The 23,306-nt window shown below is 47.7% G+C and overlaps 1 protein-coding gene across 4 annotated transcripts in view; it reads right to left on the bottom strand.

Annotated features, from left to right (window-relative positions):
- RBPMS (RNA binding protein, mRNA processing factor) overlaps nt 1-23,306 on the bottom strand; it is a 197,998-nt gene that overhangs the window by 20,711 nt on the left and 153,981 nt on the right. For 2 of the 4 annotated variants that reach the window (XM_061134503.1, XM_061134505.1), the window contains exon 6: nt 6,775-6,905. The exons of 1 other annotated variant lie outside the window; for it this stretch is intronic. In XM_061134503.1, coding sequence (XP_060990486.1) covers nt 6,775-6,905 — 131 coding nt within the window. Of the gene's footprint in view, nt 1-3,896; nt 4,142-6,774; nt 6,906-23,306 lie in introns of those variants that run through there. One more of the 4 variants, XM_061134504.1, reaches the window with a different exon arrangement.

The raw sequence follows: 23,306 nt of genomic DNA, 5'->3' as shown, positions 1-23,306 counted from the left end.
GAGCCCCTGCATCCTAACTGCTTCTTAAGCTACAAAGGGAGGTCCCAGGCATCTATTCTTGACCAAAAAAAAAAATAAATAAAGGAAATGGAAGAGCTATTTTAACAGTAACTACTGCTCTATACCAAGCACTTTACTCTTTGCCTCAAAAGAACGCCGTGAAATAAGTGGTTCATTCTTCCTACTTACAGATGAGGAAACGGAGGCTCAGTGAGGTAGCAAAATCAACAGAACAAAAGCCTGCCTAAAGCCTCCAAGTCAGGAGCATGGGCGGAACCTGTCTTTCAAATTGGGCCTGTTGGATCTTCTGCACTGATGCCCTCTGCACTGTCCCACTGAGACAGGCAGCCGGCTCAGCGGAGAACGGGCGGTCCCAGAGGGGGGCACCCAGCTGAGGCTCATGGGGGCTCTCCCTGCTCACGAGGTCTCCGGGACACAGGTTGGAGGAGACACACAGCGTTGGGGGGATGTAGCCTTACAGCTGGAAAAAGAAATTGGAACCTGGAAAACACAGCGCCCTCCAAATGAAGGCAATCCTGCCACCTGCCCCCCCACCAGGAAATCTGCCCCGGATGGGGCGTGGGGAGCCCAGGCCTCTGCAGTCGGAGCAGCGGCTTTGATCAAAGGGACCACCGGGCCCAACCACCAGACGGAACACCGGCTCTGGACTGCTCCGAGGCTGGTGAGGACAGGGCAGGGGCATACATCACTGCCTTATGAAGAGGCTCCTTGGGTCTTCAAAGACCGAAGAGCAGAGGGAAGGGCAAGAGACAGGACAGGTGGGACAGAGAAGGTAAAAGGGGGCAGAGCATCTTCTAGGCCAGGAGTTGGCTCCCGGGGGCGGGGGAGGCAGTGTTCAACCACCAGGACTAGAAGGAGAATCATCTCCTCCCACCACCCAAGGCACTCAATGTAGCCCCATCACCTGGATACCAGGCTGGGCAGAGTCATAGCAGAAAGACTGGAGGGAGAATGAGCTAGAAGGCCCCGGGAAGGACGGGCAGGCTGACCAGCAGCTGAAGACTCCTGAGTAAAGGAACACATGTTACCACTGGTCTCTGGGAATCCAGCTGTTTCCTGTTGGGGACAGGCGTGTCCGGGCCTGGCCTGCCCCTGGGGGTTGGGGGGCTCCCTCCAGGGGCCACGTTCTCCCAGAGCCGGCACCGGCTGCCGGGACCACAGTGCTTGAGGCGGGCAGGCATCGCTCGTGACGGTGGGGACCGTCATTCAGGCCTCATCTCGCTCACCCGCTCCTCAGCCACTTTCCCAGCCTCTGATCTTCCCGCGGGCTGCAGCCACGAGGACTCTGCGTTCCCGCGGGCGTCCAGGCTAGACATCCTCAGTGTCTGAACCAGCACAGTTCACGGGGATAGCTAGTGCTGGGCTCCCTTCTCCTTGATTCAAATGCACCTTGAAAGGCTAACATTTTCTAAGCCCTTACTGTGTGCCAGGCACCCCTGTTTTACATGAGGGATTTTTAGCCCCACTTTGAGTGTTGCTTAGTCGTGTCCAACTCTGTGACCCCAAAGACTACAGCCTGCCAGACTCCTCTCTTCATAGGATTGTTTTTTAGGCAAGAATACTGGAGTGGGTTACCATTTCCTTCTCCAGGAGATCTTCCCGACCCAGGGATCGAACCCAGGTCTCCTGCATTGCAGGTGGATTCTTTTAAGGAACTTGAGTCAAGGTCACAGAACCTGTAAACGGCAAAGCCCGCATCTGACCAGGAAGCCCCAGAAACCTCAGGCCTTATGGGGTTGGCAGGGAAAGAGCCCCCTAGGGAGGGGCTGGGGGGACTGGAACAGGAAAGGGGGCCCGGTGCTCATGAGAGGCTGGGCTGTGAGCACCACCCCTGCCCTGCCCACCTTCGGTCTCCTATGGGAGCTGAGCCAGGGGCTCTTAGGTGACCAGAAAGTCAAACAGAAACAGGGAACGAGACAAGGCTGGTGCAGTCAGGAGACAGACTGCCAGGGCGTGGTTCCCCCGCCCCTACTCTGACCTTCACGGAGTTGCAGGTTTAAAGAGAAAAGCAAATGTCAGAGGATTAATAGTTTCATTTATGCCTAAGAACAATTCAAAGCCTTGAGCTGAACTACCTCAAAGGCAGTCCTTCAAGGCTGGGGTCTCTGGGGCAGAGACCAGCCCCAGGGCTACAGGATAAGATGTGTTTGGGAAAGCCAGGCCTCAAGGATGAGGCTGTCAGGGGGAAGAGAAACCACACCCGAATCTCCTGACACCTCCCTTTCCTCTGGAAGGCTGGCAGCTGGTGAGGGGCTGAAGTCGCCTCTGGCGGGGGGCGGGGGGTCGTCTGCTCTCAGGGCCAGCATTTCAACACTGGCTGCTGCCCTGGGAATAGGAGGGAGAAGCTCAAAGAACACAGTCCCCTCCGTGCGAGTCCCCAGGAGCACCTGGGTAGGAAGCAAGCCCTGCTGACCTGCTGCCAGGCTGTGTGCTCACCTGAGTCCACAGTCATACCTGCCTCCCTCACCACGCCCCCTCTGACCAGCTATGTACCGCATTTAAATCTGATTAACGCCAGACCATGCAGCTTCATCTCAGTATTCACTATGGGGGCTCAGTGACAGAGGAGATGCTTAATGAGATCTGCTTTAAAAAAACAACAACAAAAAAGTTTACAAATGCCGTTCTAGAAACTGCACAGTGTCTGGGGCGAGGACCTGGTGGTCAGGATACCCACACATCACCCTAGGCCATCTCGCCCCCATGCCTTCTCTTCCCTGTTTGCCTATGTCTTTTTCCCATGGTCCATTCTGGCATTTATTTTAGGTCTAACCTTTAGAATTTTTCCAGTATGTCACAAGGAGACCTCCCCAGGGGCCCGTCTTGCCCCGGGAAGTCTGTGGTTTCATCTGAAGACCTTCTGTTCGCGGGCAGGTGATGCGCTCCGGTCACAAGCTGCAGGGCAGTCCCGGGAGAAGACGTGCAGAGACTCGGGGCAGACGGGGCCCATGGAGGAGACACAGGCTGGTAGCCAGGACCTGCTTTTCCGGTCCCACTTACCTGCACAAGTTCCTGGCTCAATTCAGTGTGACTCTGGTCAAGGGTAAATGCTATTGCTTCTAGACTGTCGAAGAGGACAGTGTGTTTTATTGGCTTCCTCTCAGCCCCATTAGCAAGCAGACCAAAAGCAAAAATGAACCCAGACTTTAAAAAAAAAAAAAAACAGCTGAGATGTGTGAATATGAGGTAAGAGGAGCTGTGTGGATCATCTTCCACGTGCACCTTTCCTAAAGTCGTGAATGAAACCTTCCTCCCTCGTCCACAGTGGCTCACGTCACACACTTAATACATTTCAAATACTGACGATGGTGGAAAGCAAGCAGGATGAGCATTTCTTAAAATGCGAATGATCTTCTCAGAAATCAGCTGCTCTCTTATCTCTAGAAGTACAAAAGGCAGTACTGTGGCTTACAGTCCTCCTCCAAAAATTCTTTACAAGTGGGATGTGATGTCCAACACGCATCTTCGATGTACATGGAGGCACCATATAAGCTGGGCAGAAGTAGAGATACGAAGCATCAACTCCTTCTGCAGGGATAATTTCTGTCTCTCCTGGAACTTCCTTCTGGATCAGACAGACTGGAAAAGACATCCATCCTTGTTGAAGTGACAGCTCCCGGCAGGTGTGACCCACGGTTGCTAGAATGAGCAACTTCTAATATGCAGCTCTGATGGCTCAGGAGCCCAAGAGGATCCAGGCAGCAGCATCGAGGCCTCAACCCTGGACCAAGTCTCCCTGGGATGCTGGCTCCTTCTCCCATATAATGTGTACTCAGCGTCCTGGGCCCAGCTCTCCCCAAATCTCCGTCAGAGATAGCATCTTAGCTCCAAAGTCGCATCACCGTGAAAAACAAAACGCTGCAGTCTACTTGAGATCATTTTTGCTCTAATTAAAATTTTTATTGAAATCTCTCAAACGTTACCAAGAAATAGTTTTTGCAAAAGGGAGGGAAGGGAAAAAAAACAAACAAACAGCTAACAAGCAAATTCAACATGGGAGCTCCCTCTGCTGGTCTGCAGTAGGTTGATATGTTACAAACACATTCCCAGAGACAAATCTAATTTGCTGGAGAAGTGGACAAAAGACAGGTGTGTTGGGCTTTGCCTCAGGAGAGAAACACTAGAAGAAAAAAAAAATCCATGTCTCAAAACAGAGCACAACATCACTAAGAAAAGCAAAATCATCTCAAAGCTGATCTCCAAAGACATATAATAAGATTTCCAGAACAAAAATGGAATTAGCCACTAAGGGGATGCTCCCTTCTGGCCTTCCCCTCTCCTCTACCACCAGTTAGTAAAAATTCTCTTAGGCCTTTTAGGTGAAGGTTAAGTTCTGAGTCCCTTGTCTCTGCCTCCAAATCTCTTCTTACAGGCTTCTCATCTACTTAGAGAAGAAAAAGATCCAAGGAGTCATTGGGGCAAGGCCTCTCCACAATTCCATCAAAGAATTAGTCTCTGGTGGGCCAGCTCTGACGTATGGACAGGGCTGGGAATCAGGCGGCCTGACTCTGGCCACGGCAGAGCCACGTGCAGACTTTGGACAACTCTCTGCATCTTCTCCAGTCTGTGTCCTCATTTGTAAAATGGGTCAGACCAGCTGATCTGTCAAGCCTCTCCCAGTTCATTCTACGATTCTCATATCGGACAAAGACACTTAAATAACCATATCTGTTCATCAGTCTTTGCGATACAGAACTCAAGCTTGTACTGGGAATGAACCCCAACAAGAAGCGGGGTTGAGCGCAAGGATCTCACACTGGTATCAGATGAGAGTCCCACCAGCTCTAGGGCTGATGTAGCGATGCTAAGTGGATGCCCGGCTGGGAAAGCCTCAAGACCAAGGAACAGCTCATGGGGACCATGCCACCATGGGCGGTACACATCCCCGTAAGTCAGAACAGGCGCGTCCATTTATCTTGGCACGTCTCTCCTCATCCTTTCTCACAATGGCCTGGGCTTTCGGATCTCTCATTCCTGGTCCTGTTCGGCCAGTGTCAGTTCTTGCTTTTCCCGGGCAGTGGTGAAAAGGCTTTGTGGCTGATTAACCAAAGCCATGGGTACTTAGAAGACTATGCAAACTTGGTACCATTTCATGGTATTATTAACATGGCCTTGACAGTCAGTGGATCTGTATCTAGGCAGTCCAGAAAGAGGAAGAAGGGGGATCACATACCCCAGATGGCGGGGGTGGGCCACCAACAGAGAGGACTTTTTGAGTTGCTCCACGGCCTCTATGAAATTATGCCCGAGGCCCCCAGGAACATTCTGATAACCCAGCAGAAGGTGTCTGCTGCTTCCCTTTCCCTTCTCCAGCTCTGGCTACCTGCCGTTGCAAGAGTGACCAAGCACTGATGTGGACAAAGGTGAAAAGGGCAGCAAGGGAAGGAAAAGTGAACAGCACGGACAATCCAGAGATTGGGATCAGTCTTGGAATAACCCTGTAATTCTGTTTTCTGTGCCAAAAGCGGTCACCACCACCACCTACGTGTTTCTTCCCTACTTGGGCTCTTTCCACCCGCCTCTCCCCACTCAGGAGGTCCAGGCACCACAGCCTCTTCTTTGTAGGTTTCCTGCACGGTACCTGAGAGGCCGGGCTGTCCATGCACGATCAAAGCATTGACAACTGAGCCGGGAGAGAACGGAAGAATGTCCATCTAACAACACTCTGAGCCCATGGCCTCCCTGTGAGAACCCTCACTGGGGCGGCTGGTAGGTGTCGTGTACAACACAGTTAAGTTCTGTTACCACGTCAAAGAGTGTTAAGTCAGAAGGGTTTTCTAGCAAGCTGTTGATTTCACCCAGCCTGGTCAATAACCACTAAGCAAAACAACCCCCCACATCCCCAAACCTGTTCAGGCTGATGATATTTTAAAAACAGGCTTTTCTGCTTCTAAAGGAGTTACACATGGAATAAGACAAATGACAGCTATATTTTTTCTCTCTTATCTGCTATTGATCATCACTCTGGATCCTAACACGGATTACTACTGCTTGCAAGAAAAGCTAAGAGAAACAATTTTTTTACCCCAAGGGAAGAGAAAGGGTTGGTAAGTAGACAGACAGTAATCTTTGTGAAGAAACACTACAGTCTGTTTATAAAACTCAGGCTATTCTTAACCGAGAAAGAAAGCCAGTCAGAAGACACACCTCGACCCTGTCTTATAATTACATTTAAGACACTATATCGTACCTCCTTTCCCACAGGGTCTCTTAAAAATAAATGGAAGTGTGAATCTGGTCTTTGACACATGTAGGATAGCACACAGCCTTCCTCCTGGCAACTCCTGACATGCCCCCTCATCACTCAAGCTCCCAGAACACACGAGAAGAACTCTCCGTACAGAGGAACACACGCAGACACACGACTCGTGGGCCACGCGCACGCCTCCTTCCGCGGAACCCCTGCACAACAAGGCACACACGTCTGGGTTCCAGGGGCACCCTCGAGCTGGCTGGGGGAGGTCTAACCCGGGCCCCGTGTCCCGTGTGTGTGACATGAGGTGAGATCATTAAGGAAGAGAGTGGTGTCGTCCGGGGGTGGGGGGAACGTCAGGCAGTGGGTGATGTCACGGCTGTCAGACGGTCCTCAGAAGTCCCAGAGGAGTGGCGGCTGGATCGAGAGGGGGACATTAATCTCTCGGAGGTGGATCTGTTAGCCGGAGAGGTGTTAGTCGTACGGTGTGCTCTGGGGAACCAGGTTGGAAGGGACCGGTGCTGGGGTGAGTGGAGTCGTGGCCGATGGGCATCAATTACCTGGGCATGCAGTGAAGCGGGGTAGGTGAAAGCAGGAGGAGGCAGCGCAGGCGCTAAGTCCGCTGGGTACAGAGGGTACGGGGCCCACACTTCAGGGCTACTGGGGTAAAGTGCAGGCACTGTGAGCTCATCTGCAAGACAAGAAGAGGGGACAGTTAGTGGTCACCCTGCCGCCGGCTCCGAGTCACAGACACACCCGCGCGCGCCCGAGCCCCCGTCTGTGGCACGGGTCGCATCGCTCCCAGCCACTGGATCACCTGTTGCTGCCGGTCTCCTGAACGCCGACCACTGAATGGTACAGACAGAATTGGAAAAAAAAAAGCTCGAGGGCTGGGATGGACTGGGGGTGGTGGGAGGGAGGCTCAAGGGGGGCGTGATTCATGTTGTTGGACGGCAGAAACCAACACTGTCAAGCCATTCTTCTCCAATTAAAAATAAATTTAAAATTCGTAAGTAATTAAACCTATTTCATACTTATTTTAAAAGTATAAATTTATACCATATAATAAACTTATATATAATTATATAGTATTTATAAAAATCAGTAAGTAAAATAAAAGATTTTAGAAAAGCAGTAAGCATCTGCTTCCTGCCTGGCCTGCTCAGATCTTAGGCTCCGCAGTGGACACGCTGATGTCTTTCCAACTGGAATACGGGGAACCTCCTGAACAGTGGGGACTTCCTGAAGCAAACAGGGTCCTCCGAGGAAGAGAGAGATCCAGTAGCGATCTCCCGTGAAGACCCACGGCAGAGCTGTTGGGAGAATAGCGGCCGCCCGGCAGGACCAGGAGGACCCCTGACAGACCAGAAGGACTAGAGGACTCCTCTGTTCATCGGCACAATGATTACTGGCAAATACCGTGACCATCCAGCGTTTTCTGTTCAGAAGCACAAGGCCAGACACTGTGATCACAGGGCATTTAAGGTGTTCTAAGTTTGGAGGATGCAAACGCAAAGTCTGGGGTGTTCAGATTCAAGGGGCGCTGCACCAAGATCCAAATAAGGGCATTCACTACTGCTGTTGACACTGATTTCATTTTCCAGGGAAAACACGTGAGTTGTGATGCCGACCAGCTGGTCTCAATGTTCCTTGTTCGGCTCCGAGTCCACACGGGTCAGGCTGCAGTTTTGCCAGATTGAAGGGCAAGTGCCAGGGTCTCAGAATGCATCGGGAAGCGGCCTGCTGAAGCCACCACACACACACACACACACACACACACACACACACCTGCTGAAGCCACCACACACACACACACACCTGCTGAAGCCACACACACACACACACAAGCCACCACACACACACACACACACACACGTGGGTGGGGTGGGGTGTGTCTCAAGGCAGAAATACCCACAGTCAACAGTTACACATCTGGAACCCGTGAAGCATCATCTCAGTACGTGCTTTTACCACCTGTCAAAGTCTGATAGCATGTAGGCCAAGGATGCTCCCTGGGACTGCCAAGGGAGTCAGGAAAGGTGACCCCTAAAGCCATTAGTGACTCTGCCATTCAGGACTTTCCAGAGGTCGACAGTGCATGTGACCCCAGGTCCAGAGAGTCACTTGCTTCCTTCTTGCCATCTAAGCCACCCCAAGTCTTCATTCCAGGTCTCCCCTATCTCCGCAAATTCTGACTCTGGGCAGGATTTGCAGTGTGGGGAGGCGGTTAGAAACAGAAGAGTGTCATGCTGAGTGTGAGACCGCCCTACAGAACGAGCAGAAGGCAGCTAAGCCCACAGGAGCGTCTCATCAGGCGACGGGCGTGTGCGGGGCTTCTGTCTCCAGCCGGCGTGGAAGTGTTTTTGTTTTTTTAAAAAAATCAACTCAGTTGTCATTGTGATAACAGTTTCTCTCTCTTTTTTAAAATTATTTTTGATGTGGACCACTTTTAAAGTCCTTATTGACTGTTCCAATACCGCTCCTGTTCTATGTTTTGGTTTTCTGGCTGTGAGGCACATGGGAATCTTAGCTCCTGGACCAGGGATCGAACCTGCACCCTCTGCATCGGAAGGTGGAGTCTTTTAACCACTGGACCACCAGGGCAGTCCCAGGAAGAGCTTCTGAAAGGATGAGGGGGAGTCAAGGGCTGTTGATGATGACCCTTTAGGGGCCAGGCAGGGGATCTCGACAAGGTGGGCTGATGAGACTCTGGCCACACGGGCACCCCAACCCCCTCTCTGTCAACAAGGCTGTCAAAGCGACCTCCTCATGGTGATGGGAACACAGTCTGCTGGTCTAGCTAGGCTGGGAAACCTAGGCCAAAAGAGGGGACGAACAGTTAATTATTTGGATGGGAAAATATTAACATCATAATCCTCTTTAAAGTGATAGGTCTCCACCACCTGCTTCTACAGTTCTAGGGTGTGGAGGTGTGTGTATAGTTTCTGGAAGGAAATTCCTTACCGAGGGGTTAGCAGAGCCCCGTGATCCCTGTGGTGATGAGACCATATGATTTCCATTAGAGCAACAACTCTTGGGAGAGCCTGGGCTCGTGGAAACCAACCGCTGCCAGAACCAATGCCTCAGATTTTAAACAAACAACCATTCTCAGGAATGGCAGGCTGCGACTGTGGCTGCTGCTGTTATTTCAGCTACCAGGTTATTTTAAGACATTCTGAGTCTGTTTTTAAAAAAGTCAAGAGAGTCTCAAGACCCAGCAAAGTCATCTTTCGGCCCATGCTCGTCCGGCCCCACGGTGACAGCAGAGAACGATAACCACCACCCAGGGTTTCTGCTCAGCCTGCTGCCTGAAGGTGAGGGAGCCTTGCAGGGTGCTCTGGGGCTCCCTTCAGAGAGTTTCTAGAAAGTATGTCTTTTAAGGTATCTGATTCTAAAGACCTAGGGTCTGGGTTTCGATCTCAGCCTGATGGAATCTGTGATTTCCAGGTCTTTCCACATCTTGTCCTAAAGCTTTACTTCACACCAGACCAGTCACTGATGGACATTTGCACAAGACCTAGCCCACAGATTCCCTGGTGGCTCAGTGGTAAAGAATCTGCCTGCCAATGCAGGAGACATTGCCGAGACGATGCAGAGTTCGATCCCTGGTCCGGGAAGATCGAACATGCTGTTGAGCAACTAAGTCCATGCGCCACAACTACTGAGCCTGTTCTCTAGAGCCCGGGAGAAACTACAGAAGCCAGAACACCCTACAGCTCATGCTCTGCACCAAGAGTAACCCCTGCTTGCTGGAACTAAAGAAAAGCCCACAAAGCATGGAGGACCCAGTGCAACCAATAAATAAATACTAAAGCCTAGCCCAGCAGAATGGGGGGGCTTGCTTCCAAGTCCTCTAAGCCAGAGGTCCCCAAGTTCCAGGATCTAATGCAATAATAATAGAAAAGTGCAAGATAATTTAATGTGCTTGAAACATCCCAAAACCACCCCTTCCACACCAGTCTGTGGGAAAATTATCTTCTACAAAACCAGTCCCTGGCACCAAAAACATTGGGGACTGCTGTCCTAAATTCCAAATGCAAAGTAATACTATAGTCAGGTAGTGAAAAAGTCCAAGTATTAGTCTATCAGTCGTGTCCAACTCTTTTGTGACCCCATGGACTGTAGCTCACCAGGCTCCTCTGTCCATGGGATTTCCCAGGCAAGAATATTGCAGCAGGTGGCCATTCCCTTCTCCAGGGGAATCTTCCCAACCCAGGGATCGAATAGGGGGTCTCCAGCATTGCAGGCAGATTCTTTACCATCTGAGCCACTAGGGAAGCCCCAGTGAAGCAAAGCCTAAGATAAGAGATCAGGGGGGACGTACACTGGGTAAATCCTTTGCTCCAGCTTGTCAGCTCTCCCTTCTCCTCTTAGAATGGAATCCGGAGTTACGGTAAATGTTAAGAGGCACGTGGAAGGTTGGTCAGGAGGAGGATGAACTCAGGGTATCAGCGGAGATGCTCTGTGTGGTGACTGCAGAGACAGGAGGGCAGCGAACGGGTGACTACCAACACATCCTCCAGGCAGGAGCCAGGTCTTACTCTGCACCCCGGGCCCGGCTCTGAGCCTGGCATTCAGCATGCAGTCATGCTTGCTACACTGAACAGCACCTGACAGAAAATCCCAAAACTTCTTTAAAGAGATACCACTGTTTTCTTTGTTAAAGGAACTGAGGGAAGAATAGCCAGAGGAACTAGATCTAAAATTTCTCAACCCTGGCAGTGTCTGTCACATGCACCCAAAATATTGAGCCAAGGGAGGCTCAAATCAGAGCAAGTGTTTTGGAGCTGGAGTTTTCAAAGTTAAAAATAAAAGCAATGGAACCTTTTTTCAAACATGTTTCCCAGAAATTCTTTTTTAATAGAAATCAAGCAGTCTGGGTTGACTCTCTGGTGGTCCTGGCTGGAGGAACTCCACTCCTGTGACAGTTCCCGGAGAACACCAGGGTTCCGGAGGTAACTGTTTGAAAACCGCTCATCCAGGGGCCCAGTTTTTAAAGCAAGCTCCTCTTCCAAATCTCTGAAGTCTGAATTCACTCCTACAGTTCCTGGAAACCCCTTGCGGAGAGGGCGAAAAGCAGGCCTCCCAGCCCGACTTCAGTGGCCAAGGTACCAGGGAGCGCTGAGGCCAAAGGGGATCCTGAGTGAGGTTTAATGACTTCCCCTGTGGCTCAGATGGTCAAGAATCTGCCTCCAACATGGGAGACCTGGGTTCAACCCCTGGGTTGAGAAGATCCCCTGGAGAAGGGAATGGCAACCCACTTCCATGCCTAGAAAACCCCATGGACAGAGGAGCCTGGCAGGCTACAGTCCATGAGGTTGCAAAGAGTTGGACACAACAGAGCGACTAACACTTAATGGTCTCATGAGTGAGGGGCTGAGAAATCTGACCCAAGCCATACAGCAGGTAAAGTAACAGCAAGAAAGGTAAACAACCCAGGTAAGACTTATTCACGGCCTTCCCCGTGTTCTAAGGCGGAGCTGCCCAGTGGCACGGCAGCCCCCCCAGAGCGCTGTGTTGGGGGCCAGTGCTTCTCAAAAGGTGCTCCCCAGACCAGCGGCTAGCAGCACGGGAGAAAGGCAAGTTCTCCGCTCCACCCCAGACCCACTGAATCGGGAATGCTGCCCTCCAGGCGATCCTGGTACACACTTCACTCTGAGAACCGCTAACGTCAGTAGCTACCTGAGTAAAGTCTGGGGTATTTTGCTTTCAAAGTGCTGTGACATAGTACCTGTGGAATAAATGAATGAGACACTCCAGGAGAGAAGATGCAAATGAAAGTGATCATCCTGGACTTGCTCTGTGAAGAGAAACTGGAGGGTCAAAGTAGACCCAGCCTGGCATCCCTTGCTTGGCTCAGCTGTTGTTTAGTCGCTCAGTCGTGTCCATCTCTTTGTGACCCCATGGACTGATGGACTGTAGCCCTCTAGGCTCCTCTGTCCATGGGATTTCACAGGCAAGAATACTGGAGTGGGTTACCATTTCCTCCTGCAGGGGATCTTCTTGACCCAGGGGTCAAACCCATGTCTCCTGAGTTTGCAGGCGGATTCTTAACCACTGAGTCACTAGGATCAGAGCTACCCATGGGTGACAGAGCCATAGAGGCACAGGGGAGGCGGCTGGCCCGGGGCAGGATAACACCTGGAAAGGAGGAGTCCACAAGAACACCGCCACTTCACTGAGAGGCTGAAACTCCCTGAAAACGCACACGCTCTCCTTTGATGCAAGAAGGTAGTAAGCTGAATGAGCTTTTTTGCATCTGTATGCTTTTTTTTGCTGTTGTTGCTGCTAACGTGGTTTGAGAAAATTGTAATAGGTAAAGAGCTGGGTTTTCCATAGAGCAAGCCCTTCACCTGACCACGCCCTGGAAGGAGCAGAGCTCAGGCGGGCTTCACCTTCCTTAGTCTCGGCCCATCCTGTGCCAATTTAGTAGGAAAGCAAGGCTAAAACAAGAGAACCTCTGCTGGCCTGAGCCCGTGGGGATGACCTGGGAGTCAGCGAGGCTGAGTGAGCCCAGGGCCCAGGGAGCAGAGAGAGATCAGGAGGCCAGGGCTTTTGTCTGGGCCTAAGTCGACCCTCCTGAAAGGCTGGCTCAACTCTTTCCCATTGCCCCAGATCTGGTCACATCCTTTCTCCTTCTGCACCACTGAGGATACATGCAGTTGTTGGGTCTCCCTTTTCTTAGCATAGGAAGATGCAACCAGAACAGTTCAAACTGAATTCTAATAAACAAGGAACAGATTCCCCAATTTGACCCTCCAATCTCTTTGAAATGAAATAACTGCAAAGTCTCTGATGAAGGTTTAAACCCAAAGAGCTCCTGAAGATCACCCAGTCTGCCTTTTCTTCTGGATGAGAAAACAAGGAGGCAGACAGGGGAAGTTTCCAGTCTAAGGTCACGCTGAAACTCAGGTGAAGATGAAGGACTCTTAGAAACAATGGAGATCAAGAGGAACAAGGAGAAGCTTTAAAGGACATAACCTTAGTACAGCTGAGAACACAAGGCCCAAGAACTTTAAGTCAGCGTTTACTTTGTTTCTTGGATATTTCTATTTGGAAATATTCCATAGCAGTATCATGCTCAATATTTACAAAAGGAAACATACTCCCTCCAATGGCCTGTCTTCCTTGGTCCCAGACTTCAGTAAAACATGCTGCTTAGATGTCCAAGCCAGGATGACTTGGAAGTCACCCTACCCTCATCCAATCTTTCACCAAGGTCCTATTGAATCTATCTCATCACATCACTTTAACCCTAACTACCATCACTGGATTACTGAAAAGGATTCCTTTAAAATATATGATTCAGTACTGTCCCTCTCCAGCTTAAAACCTTTGTATGATTTCCCTTTGATGTCTGGATAGTTTGTGAATCCCCTAGCCCCTCCAGCCCTTACCCTCACCGGGTTTTCCCTCCTGGTCTAGGATCAGTGAGTTATTCACCTGGCTTGACCACACATGGGTTCCCTTCCCACTTCTAGGTCTAGTACATACACATCCCTTCTGTCAGGCGTGCACCATCCGTTCACCTGGTGTAACTCTTATTCATTCTTTAAAGGATTCCCCTTAGATGTCACTTCCTAGAGGGTAGAAGGGAGGTGACAACGACCATCTGTAGGGCCATTAGAATCCTCTCTGTGTTCTTGTGGAGCGTCTTATTAGTTGTAGCATGGGGAACTTAAGTTGAGCCATGTCAGATCTAGATCATGACCGAGGCGTGAACCTGGGTACCCTGCATTGGGAGCAGAGTCTAGTCACCGGACCATCAGTAAAGTCCCTTCTCTCTGTGTTTTGCTACATTCTGCACCTACCAGTGTCTGAGACACCCTCTGCTTACCCTGGTGCCTAGACCAGTACATCAGAAGGTATTAAGAAGTCAACTATTTGCTGTGTATTTGATAAAATGAATTGAGAAAAAAAAAAAGAGAAATTGCCCTTTAGGAGGAAATTATCAAATTGTAGATTAATTCAACTCTGTGTGGGAGAGAAATAGGCACGGACAGAGGATGAAGGTGAGAGCATGCAAATCCTACTTTTTATTTTATTTTTTGGCTATACCGCACAGCTTGTGGGATCTTAGTTCCCCGACCAGGAATTGAACCCATGTCCCCTGCAGTAGAAGCATAGAGTCTTAACCACTGGACTGCCAGGGAAGTCTCCAAATGCTACCTTTTAAGATTATACTTCAACCCTGTATTAATAACACCTATTTCATGCTTTTTATACACAGCTGAGAGACTGTGTATATAATAGTTGCACATCATTATTCTGAATCCATATTAAAAACTCTCAAGACAGACTTCAGAGAAGTGGAGAAGACTACTCCAGTGGCTGAGACTCTCTGCTCCCAATGCAGGAGGCCTGGGTTCCATCCTTGGTCAGGGAACTTGATCCCACATGCTGCAACTATGACCTGGCACATTCAAATAAATATTTTTTAAAAAAAATCTCTGGAGAAAGGGACAGGAATGGATGTCTTATTGTAATGATGAGAAAAATTTCAGTGTCTGAACTGGGATTAGAACACAGGTCCCATGTCTTGGGCTTTCCTGGTGGCTCAGACAGTAAAGAATCTGCCTGCAACGTGGGAGACTCGGGTCCAATTTCTGGGTAGGCAAGATCCCCTGGAGAAGAGAATGGCTACCCAGTCCAGTATTGTGGCCTGGAGAATTCCATGGACAGAGGAGCCTGGTGGGCTACAGGCTATGGGGTCACAAAGAATCAGACATGACTGAGCAATTAATACTTTCAGTTATTTTCACCCACATCTCATGGTTCCGGCTCCCTGGAGCACAAGTGGTCTTCACCTCTAGCATTCAGCATACTCAATATACTAGAACAAACTTCATGAGAGCCTGCCTGATAGATGAAGAATTCAGCCAGAAAAAACAGCAGCCATGTCATAGAAGGCCCAAGTATGATGAAAAATTCCAAACAAGAAAAATAAATCCAGGACTCTGTTAAGCAAGCAACTCCTACTCACATACCTCCGCAAGCAGTTGATCCAAGTTTGTTAAGCAAACCCTTCAAAAACCAGCCTTACGAGGCCAACTCTTTTGAGGACTATCCCATTAGGACATGCTCTTCTGTTAGGGCTAAGAATATAGTCCACTCCCAGTTTCGGTGGCCGAGCGCAGGGCACTCAGGCTCTAAGGGGTTGAGGAGTGTCCCCACTAAAATTCATGTCTGCTTGCAACCTCAGAATGTAACCTTTTGGATAACACGAATTTTGGAGATTTAATTATTTAAGGATCTTGAGATGAAATCATCCTAGATTTGGTGGTGGGCTTAAATCCAAAGACTGATGTCCTTATAAGAAGAGCAGAGGACATAGAGAAGCAGGTGATGTGAAGATGAGGACAGAGGTTGGATGATGCAGCCACAAGCCAAGGAACCACTAGAAGCTATGAGATGCACGGGACGGTCCGAGTTTCCAGAAGCCTACACTGTGAATGCCTTGACTTCAGACTTCCCTCCTCCTAATCGGTGAGAATATATCTCAGTTGTTTTCAGCTGCCCTTCTGGTGGGAATTTGTTGTCATGGCCCAAACCATGGCCATGTTTTTTGGTTCCCACAAAAGGTCACATACTTCATCAGCTCCCCAAGAAGGTAAGTGTAGAGGGACAAGCAAAAGATTCGTTGAAAAGTTCAAAAGGATGTGATACCGATCATGACTGTAGTTTGTGCGTTCTGCACAGGGAGCCGGCTGTGTTCAGTGCTGGAGACCCCAGGAAAAATCAATCAGTGCTCAGCACCCCCTCTACCTGCTCTTTTTTTGAAATTAGTATTTATTTTGCTGCACTGGGTCTCAGTTGTGGCACTCAGGCCGAGTTGCTCTGAGGCATGCAGGAATCTAAGTTCCCAGTCCAGGGATCAAACCATATCCCCTGCACTGGAAAGCGGATTCTTAACCAAGGGACCACCAGCGAAGTCCCTCTTGCCTGCTCTTTAATCCAGTTCTTGGCCATTTCCTTTGCTTCAATTACTAATTCAATTTAGGATAATTCCTAAGTCTTCAGTGGAAAAAGTTACAAAAAGTGGAAAAAAAGTGGAAGCAGTGATAGATTTTACTTTTTTAGGCTCTAAAAATCACTGCAGAAGGTGACTGCAGCCATAAAATTAAAAGACATTTGCTCCTTGGAAGGAAAACTATGACAAACCTAGATAGTGTATTAAAAAGCAAAGACATTACTTTGCTGACAAAAGGTCTGTACAGTCAAAGCTATGGTTTTACCCAGTAGCTGTGTACAGATGTGAGAGCTGGACTATAAAGAAGGCGGAGTGCCCGAGAATTGATACTTTCACACTGTGGTGTTGGAGGAGACTCTTGAGAGTCCCTTGACTGCAAGAAGATCAAACCAAGGAATCCTTAAAGAAATCAACCTGGAATGTTCATAGGAAGGACTGATGCTGAAGCATCAATACTTTAGCCATTTGATGTGAAGAGCCAACTCACTGGAAAAGACCCTGATGCTGCGAAAGACTGAGGGCAAAAGGAGAAGGGGCAAAAGAGGATGAGATGGTTAGATATCACCAATTCAATGGATGCGAATTTGAGCAAACTCCAAGAGACAGCGGAGGACAGAGGAGCCTGGCAGACTGCAGTCCATGGGGTCGCTAAGTTGGACACAACTCAGTGACTGAACAACATAAATCTACAGCTACGATTTCCTCTTCAGTGCAGACATCCTAAATACATTCAAGTCAACTCATCCAAAAATGCACTCATTATCGCTCATAAACCAATGCCTCCTTACACCTCCCCACACTCCATTATCCCATCCGTTCAGGTACAAGCCTCTTTCATTTCTCATATCCAATGACTAGAGTTTTAACACACTAAAGATGATGACAGAGACGAACAATAATAAGAGTAGCAAGAAAGTAGCTAATGTTTATGGAGCGTATCTTGCATGACACCCACCATGCTCATGCCCCTGGGGGAGGCAGAGGTACTCACGGGTTCCATTCCTCGTCCACTGGCTCACAGCAAGTGACAGAACCAGAGTGTGAATCAGTCATCTCCAGACCCTCCACTCCTCTCCCTATTCACACGGTGACACTTCCTCCATGCCTTTCTCATAACTATCTTTCCCTTTCCACCCTTATTTCTACCACTTGAATGAGGTTCCCAGCTGGACTCTTCTTGACTTTTAAACTGGTTTCCTAATGACTTCCACGGTCTTTCCACTCACATTCTTCTCTCCTAACACATATTCCTAGAGCAACCCTTTAAACCTGCAGGCTAACCCAGACCAAAAAAGGTATGCCAAGGAAATTCCAAAAGCAAGCTGGTCTTTATTCAACTGGGGCACCTCCCCTCCAGTTAATGGTTTTTGGGCCGGGCCAAGAGCAGTCACTGCTCCCAGGGTCCCATTCTTTCCTTACTGGGCAGATGTTCCATGTGAAAATACCTTCCAGTCTAGGACAGAGGATGAGATGGTTGGATGGCATCACTGACTCAATGGACATGAATTTGAGCAAGCTCCGGGAGTTGGTGATGGACAGGGAAGCCTGGCATGCTGCCGTCCATGGGGTGGCAAGGAGTCAGACACAACTGAGCAACTGAACTAAACTGACCTTTGACCTGAGTGAGGAAGGAAACCCAGAGAACAAGCTGCAGGAAAACTGTTTCTCTGGTGACTTGATTAAAGTCATCACTGTTACGGCCTCTTGCTCATCAGAATGGGACATTTTCATACTTCTTCCTTCCTGAGACCTGGAACTGCAGGGTGGAGGATCACCCAGAACTTCCCTAGCAATTTCCCACTCAGACATCGCAACTGAACTTTTAGGGTTTCTCTCTGAGAGCCGGTCAACAAGGAATTAACTGCAATCAAATCTAGATGTTTAACGGGAGCTCTATTTCCAGAAAGCACTGGTGGTTTTATGTTTGTTCGTTTTTGTTTTTTTTTTTTTTTTAAATATATTTGGCTGCGCTGGGTCTTATTTGCAGCTTTCTGGAACTTGGTTGAAGCATGAGGTATCTTAGTTCCCTGGGATTGAACCTGGGCCCCTTGCATTGGGAGCATGGAATCAGCCATTGGACCACAAGGGAAATCCCAAGCGTTGGTTTTCTATCATATAAACAACATAAAGGGCTTCCCTGGTGGCTCAGATGGTGGGGAATCTGCAGGAGACCCAGATTCAATCACTGGGTCACGAAGATCCCCTGGAGGAGGAAATGGTGAGCCACTCCAGACTTCTTGCCTGGAGAATCCCAAGGACAGAGGAGCCTGGGGGGCTACAGCCCATGGGGTCGCAAAGAGTTGGACACAACTGAACAACTAATAGACACACATACAACATAAAACCTCACCCAGCTCTCCTCTGCTAGAGACCCAGGTAAGCTTCATGAAGACAGAATACTCTCAAGAATTCACTAGATATTCCCTACTAGCGATTATACTATAAATAGCTGTATTTACTAACGTGCCATTTTCACAGTGTCTGGAGCAAAGTAGGAACCCGATAAATATTCCCTGAATGGATATACCCTTCCTTTTACACAGCACACCCCCTCCCTCCTCTATAGTCATCCAGAACTGTATTGTCAGGTAAAATCTTTCTTCTGCCTCTTTTGCTGCCTAAACAGACTTCTCCATCTGTGGTAGCTCATTTAATTATAAAGGGATCTCAGAACTGTCCAGAAGAGTGGGTGTGTGGCTGTCCACGGGACCAGCCACATAGCAGATGGTCAGAATAAGGGTATTTATACAGTACATACTTGGTGCAAAATATTTTCCAGACTTGAACCTATTTATTTGCCAAAACATCCTTATGAGGTACTGCAATTATTACTCCACGTCACAAAAGCAGGATCTAACTAAGGGTTTAGAGAGATGAAGTGACAGGCACAGGGCCACGCAGCGGGGAGGAACGGGGCCATGGTCTGAATACACGCAGTTCGGCTACAGAGCTCATGCTCTGACCCACTGTTAAAACAGTGGTTTTTTTTTCTCCTAGCCAAACATCTTCCCCACAAGCCATAAAGTTTCACTTTGCAAGTTAGGAAAGACAGGTCACCACCTTCAAAAACAAAGAAGAAACAAAACACTACTTTAGGGGTGGCTGAATAAATATCACAAGAGGTCATTTTGGCAACATGACAATTCTGGTCAGCGTCTCTGGGCACTGATGGTGTGTAATGAACACTTAATTTTTAAAATTTCTAATAAAAAGAAAAGCATGGTCATAAGGTAAAATTAAAAAAAAATATTTCTTTGATGCGGACCAATTCTCAAGTGTTTATTGAACTTGTTACAATACTGCTTCTGTTCCGTGTCTTGGCTCCTTGGCCAAAGGCGGAACCCACCACACCCCCTGCATTGAAAGGCAAGGCCTTAACCACACTGGACACCAGAGAAGTCCCCAGCCATAATGTAATTTTGACATGAGTTCTACAAAACTAGTTAGGCGACATACAATACGTATATAAGCACTAAGTAAGGGAGAGAGAAGGCGTGAGAAATTACAGGTGTGGATCACAGAGATGGTAGATGAGAAATGATGACAATGTGTGCTTTACTGAGAATACTGGCAGGAGTAGAAAGAAAGCAGAAGAAATTTCTTGCTCTGTTTAAAAAGTATTTAAGGAAAAAATAACTACTTTGTGCTTCAGTAAAACTTCCACTTGCTACTGACCTTCCTGGGGCATAGATGTATTGATATCATTTGCTGGGGGAAGAAAGTGAGGAAGGGCGAGATGTTCACAAGAACATACAGGCATAGCTGTCTTTTAATAAAACTGCTGTTTGGATACATCTCTGCTTAGTTATTGGAGGAGGAAATGGCAACCCACTCCAGTATTCTTCCCTGGAGAATTCCATGGACAGAGGAGCCTGGCAGGCTATTGCAGGGCTGCGGTCCATGGGGTCACAAAGAGTCGGACACAACGGAGCCATCAACACTACACTATTTAGTTAGACAAAGAGATAATCTACAGAACTGTTTCATTAAATGATAAGCTCCCTGAGCGCAGGGCCTGTGTCTCTTTTGCTCACCACAGTATCCCCAGTGCCTACTATAGTATATTTATCTAACAGAAATTCATCTTTTTTTTTCTCCTCCTTTTTTGGTTTAGCCATACCACAAGGCATGTGGGATCTTTAGTTCCTTGACTAGGCATCAAACCTCCACCCCCTGCACTGGAAGTGCAGAGTCTTAACCACCAGATGGCCAGGGAAGTTCATCATTTTTGATAAATGCTCTATTAGGCATAAATCTTTGCATATGCTGATTTTCTCTGAGATAAATTCTAAGACCGAAAATGACTGTGTCAAAGGTGATGAGAATTTTTAAGGACCTTGATACATCTTTCTGTTGAAATGTTGTGTTGAAATGTTTCAATAGATATTCCCAACAGAAACAGAAATATTTGTACCAGCTTTTAGTATGCCAATATTGGAGATTATTATTACAAACAAAACTAAACAAACACGGACAATTTTAGAAGCAAAAAAACCTCTCCATTATATTAATAAGTTAACCAAGCTGAACTCACACACTGCCAGATTCTTACTTGGAGCAGGTGCTGCCTAGGAAAGTCCTCATTAACGCATGCTGCTCTGTTAAAAAAAAAAATCCAGGAAGGACCAAATAATCTTCCTGGCAGCTCCCATAACAGCATGGGTACTCTAACTACTGCTCCTATCACTTGCATTGAAAATGATCTCTTTCTGTATCTTTCTCCCTCCCCAAGTTGTAATCTCCTACTCCCATCACTTCTGTCTGGCACACGAAAGATATTCGATCAAAGTTTATTAAATCTAGGGAATTCCCAAATGGTCCAGGGGCTAGGACGCCTCTCACTTTCACTGCTGAGGGTGCCAGTTCAATTCCTGGACGCGGAACTAAGATCCAGCAAGTCATAAGGCATGGCCGAGTAGAGTTTATAAGAGAATGTGCAGTTTTGAGGGAAATAGTACGACATTAAAACAAAGTCTGTTAAATTTAATTGATGCTACTAAGTGCCTGCAACTTATTACACTGTCAAGGGCATGTAAAATTGAGAAATAATCAACCCAAACGATGTATAATTTGCACATTCCCTTGACTTTTAAGAAAATATCAGTCTAAATCTGCACAGGCTCTGGTCCTGGAAATAAAGGCAGAAGTTTTAATAATCTGTCATAGCTGTCCGTTTTTAAGAGCTTGAAGATGACGCTAGTAGCTGATGAAGCAGAACCTCAAAATACACCTGAGGCAGTGATCCCCAACGCTTTCTGACACCAGGGATTGGTTTTGTGGAAGACAATTTTTCCATGGATGGGGAGTGGGTGGGGCGAGGATGGTTTGGAATGATTCGGTGCGTTCTATTTGTTGTGCACTTTATTTCTATTGTTATTTCCTAGGCTCCAGCTCAGTGCATTAACTCATTAGATCCCAGAGGTTGGGGACCCCTGCCTTAGAGGACAAACAATACAAATCCACACACAGGCAGTAGCACGCTAGCCTCTGGGCCACGTGAGACATTTCTGAATGAAGCTGTGTGTCTGAATTGAGCCCTTGCTCTCATCCCTTCCCACCTGCTGCTCTATGAGCTCAAAAACTCCATCCCTCTCGGTTCTCCATTGATGTCCACTGCTGGTCCTGGGTGATGCGCCCTTGACTGATCCACAGGGAAGGACGAGAATATTCACAAGCCATTGGCAGAGTGTCACATCTTGAATGCACAGATGAGAGGTGGGTGGGCCAGCCTGGTAAAACCCGTGTCATCCCTGCTCCCTTCTCTGGTTCTCGCATGTCAGATCAGTCGCAGTCTGTAGTTTACTATTCTGAAAATAATTCTGAGTTCAATATGCACAGCTATGTCAAAAAGTTCCAAGCATACTTTGTAAAACTCAAGGAAATTTACCCTTTTGGAAATAAGGAAAAAATAGGCACTAGCTTATGCTAATATTGTATCTCAAGGGGCCTTTCCAATCACTGAAAAGATACAGCCTCTAGACCAAAAGATGTTGGTCCTACATAAGACCCACTGAAGTACAATGTCATCATTTCAGAGTTTCTCGGGTGAAACTATAATTTGGACTCCTAGAACTTCAAATTCAAATTGCAATTATAAAATTGAACACACAGCAAAAAAGAAAAAACAAAACCAAAACATCCAAACATTAAAAACAGAAGCAATATTTTAAGAAATTCAATAAAGACTTTAACAATGGTCCATATTAAAAAAAAAAACCCTCTATAAAAAATAAACAAAATTGAGCACATGACTTAACCTAGAGGCAGCTGTCTAATTTATCTCCTTCCTGACTGAGGTGGCTTGGGCACTTTACTGCAATCACTGCCATCACCACCTCACCCGTGCCCTTCAGGCTTTCAAAGCCCAGGGGGCATGACAGCCGCATCGCATGCATGGTGAATGTCATGCATGGTGAATGTCAAAAAAGCCCCTACACGAGCATGCTTTCCCAAACTCTCCTTGCCCTGGTCCCTGAATGGCACTTGGAAAGTGAGGAGGAACATTTGAAATAACTAGGCCATATTATTCCTCATGACACTGTGGTGATTGTCATTTGGTAATATTAAAAAGCGAACTGAGGGACTTCCCTGGTGGTCCAGTGGTTAAGACCACCTTCCAACGCAGGGGGCTGCAGGTTCAATCCCTGGTCAGGAAGTGAAGATCCCACATGCCTTGAGGCCAAAAACCAAAACACAAAACAGAAGTAATATGGTACCAGATTCACTACAGACTTTAAGAATGGTCCACATTAAAAAATGAACTGAATGAAATATCATCATCACTGTCTTTACTTAGTATCAGATTATCTCAGCACCAGAACGCTGATGGATATAGCAAAGGCTGCTTAAACATTTCTCTGTGCCAAGGTGTTTTAACATTTCTTTCAGGAGGTTAGAAATCAATTACTTAAATAGGAAGTCTCATACCTCCCATTACTGCGAACTCTGAAAAATTTATAGGATGATAGCCATCAGAACATTTCCTGTCCACAGGTAACATAGTTGAGAACATGTAGAACTTGCTCTCCTCAATGCATTCAGTTTTATAATCTAGTGACCTCAGAGGAAAACCAATACAAACAAAATCCCACTTCCAGAAACATCTGTTGCAAAGACTGCTCT

This window comes from Dama dama, chromosome 32 (assembly GCF_033118175.1).
Source record: "Dama dama isolate Ldn47 chromosome 32, ASM3311817v1, whole genome shotgun sequence".
Classification (NCBI taxonomy): Eukaryota; Metazoa; Chordata; class Mammalia; order Artiodactyla; family Cervidae; genus Dama; species Dama dama.
The sequence above is the reverse complement of the archived record's forward strand: the minus strand, read 5'-3'. Positions and strand labels throughout refer to the sequence as shown.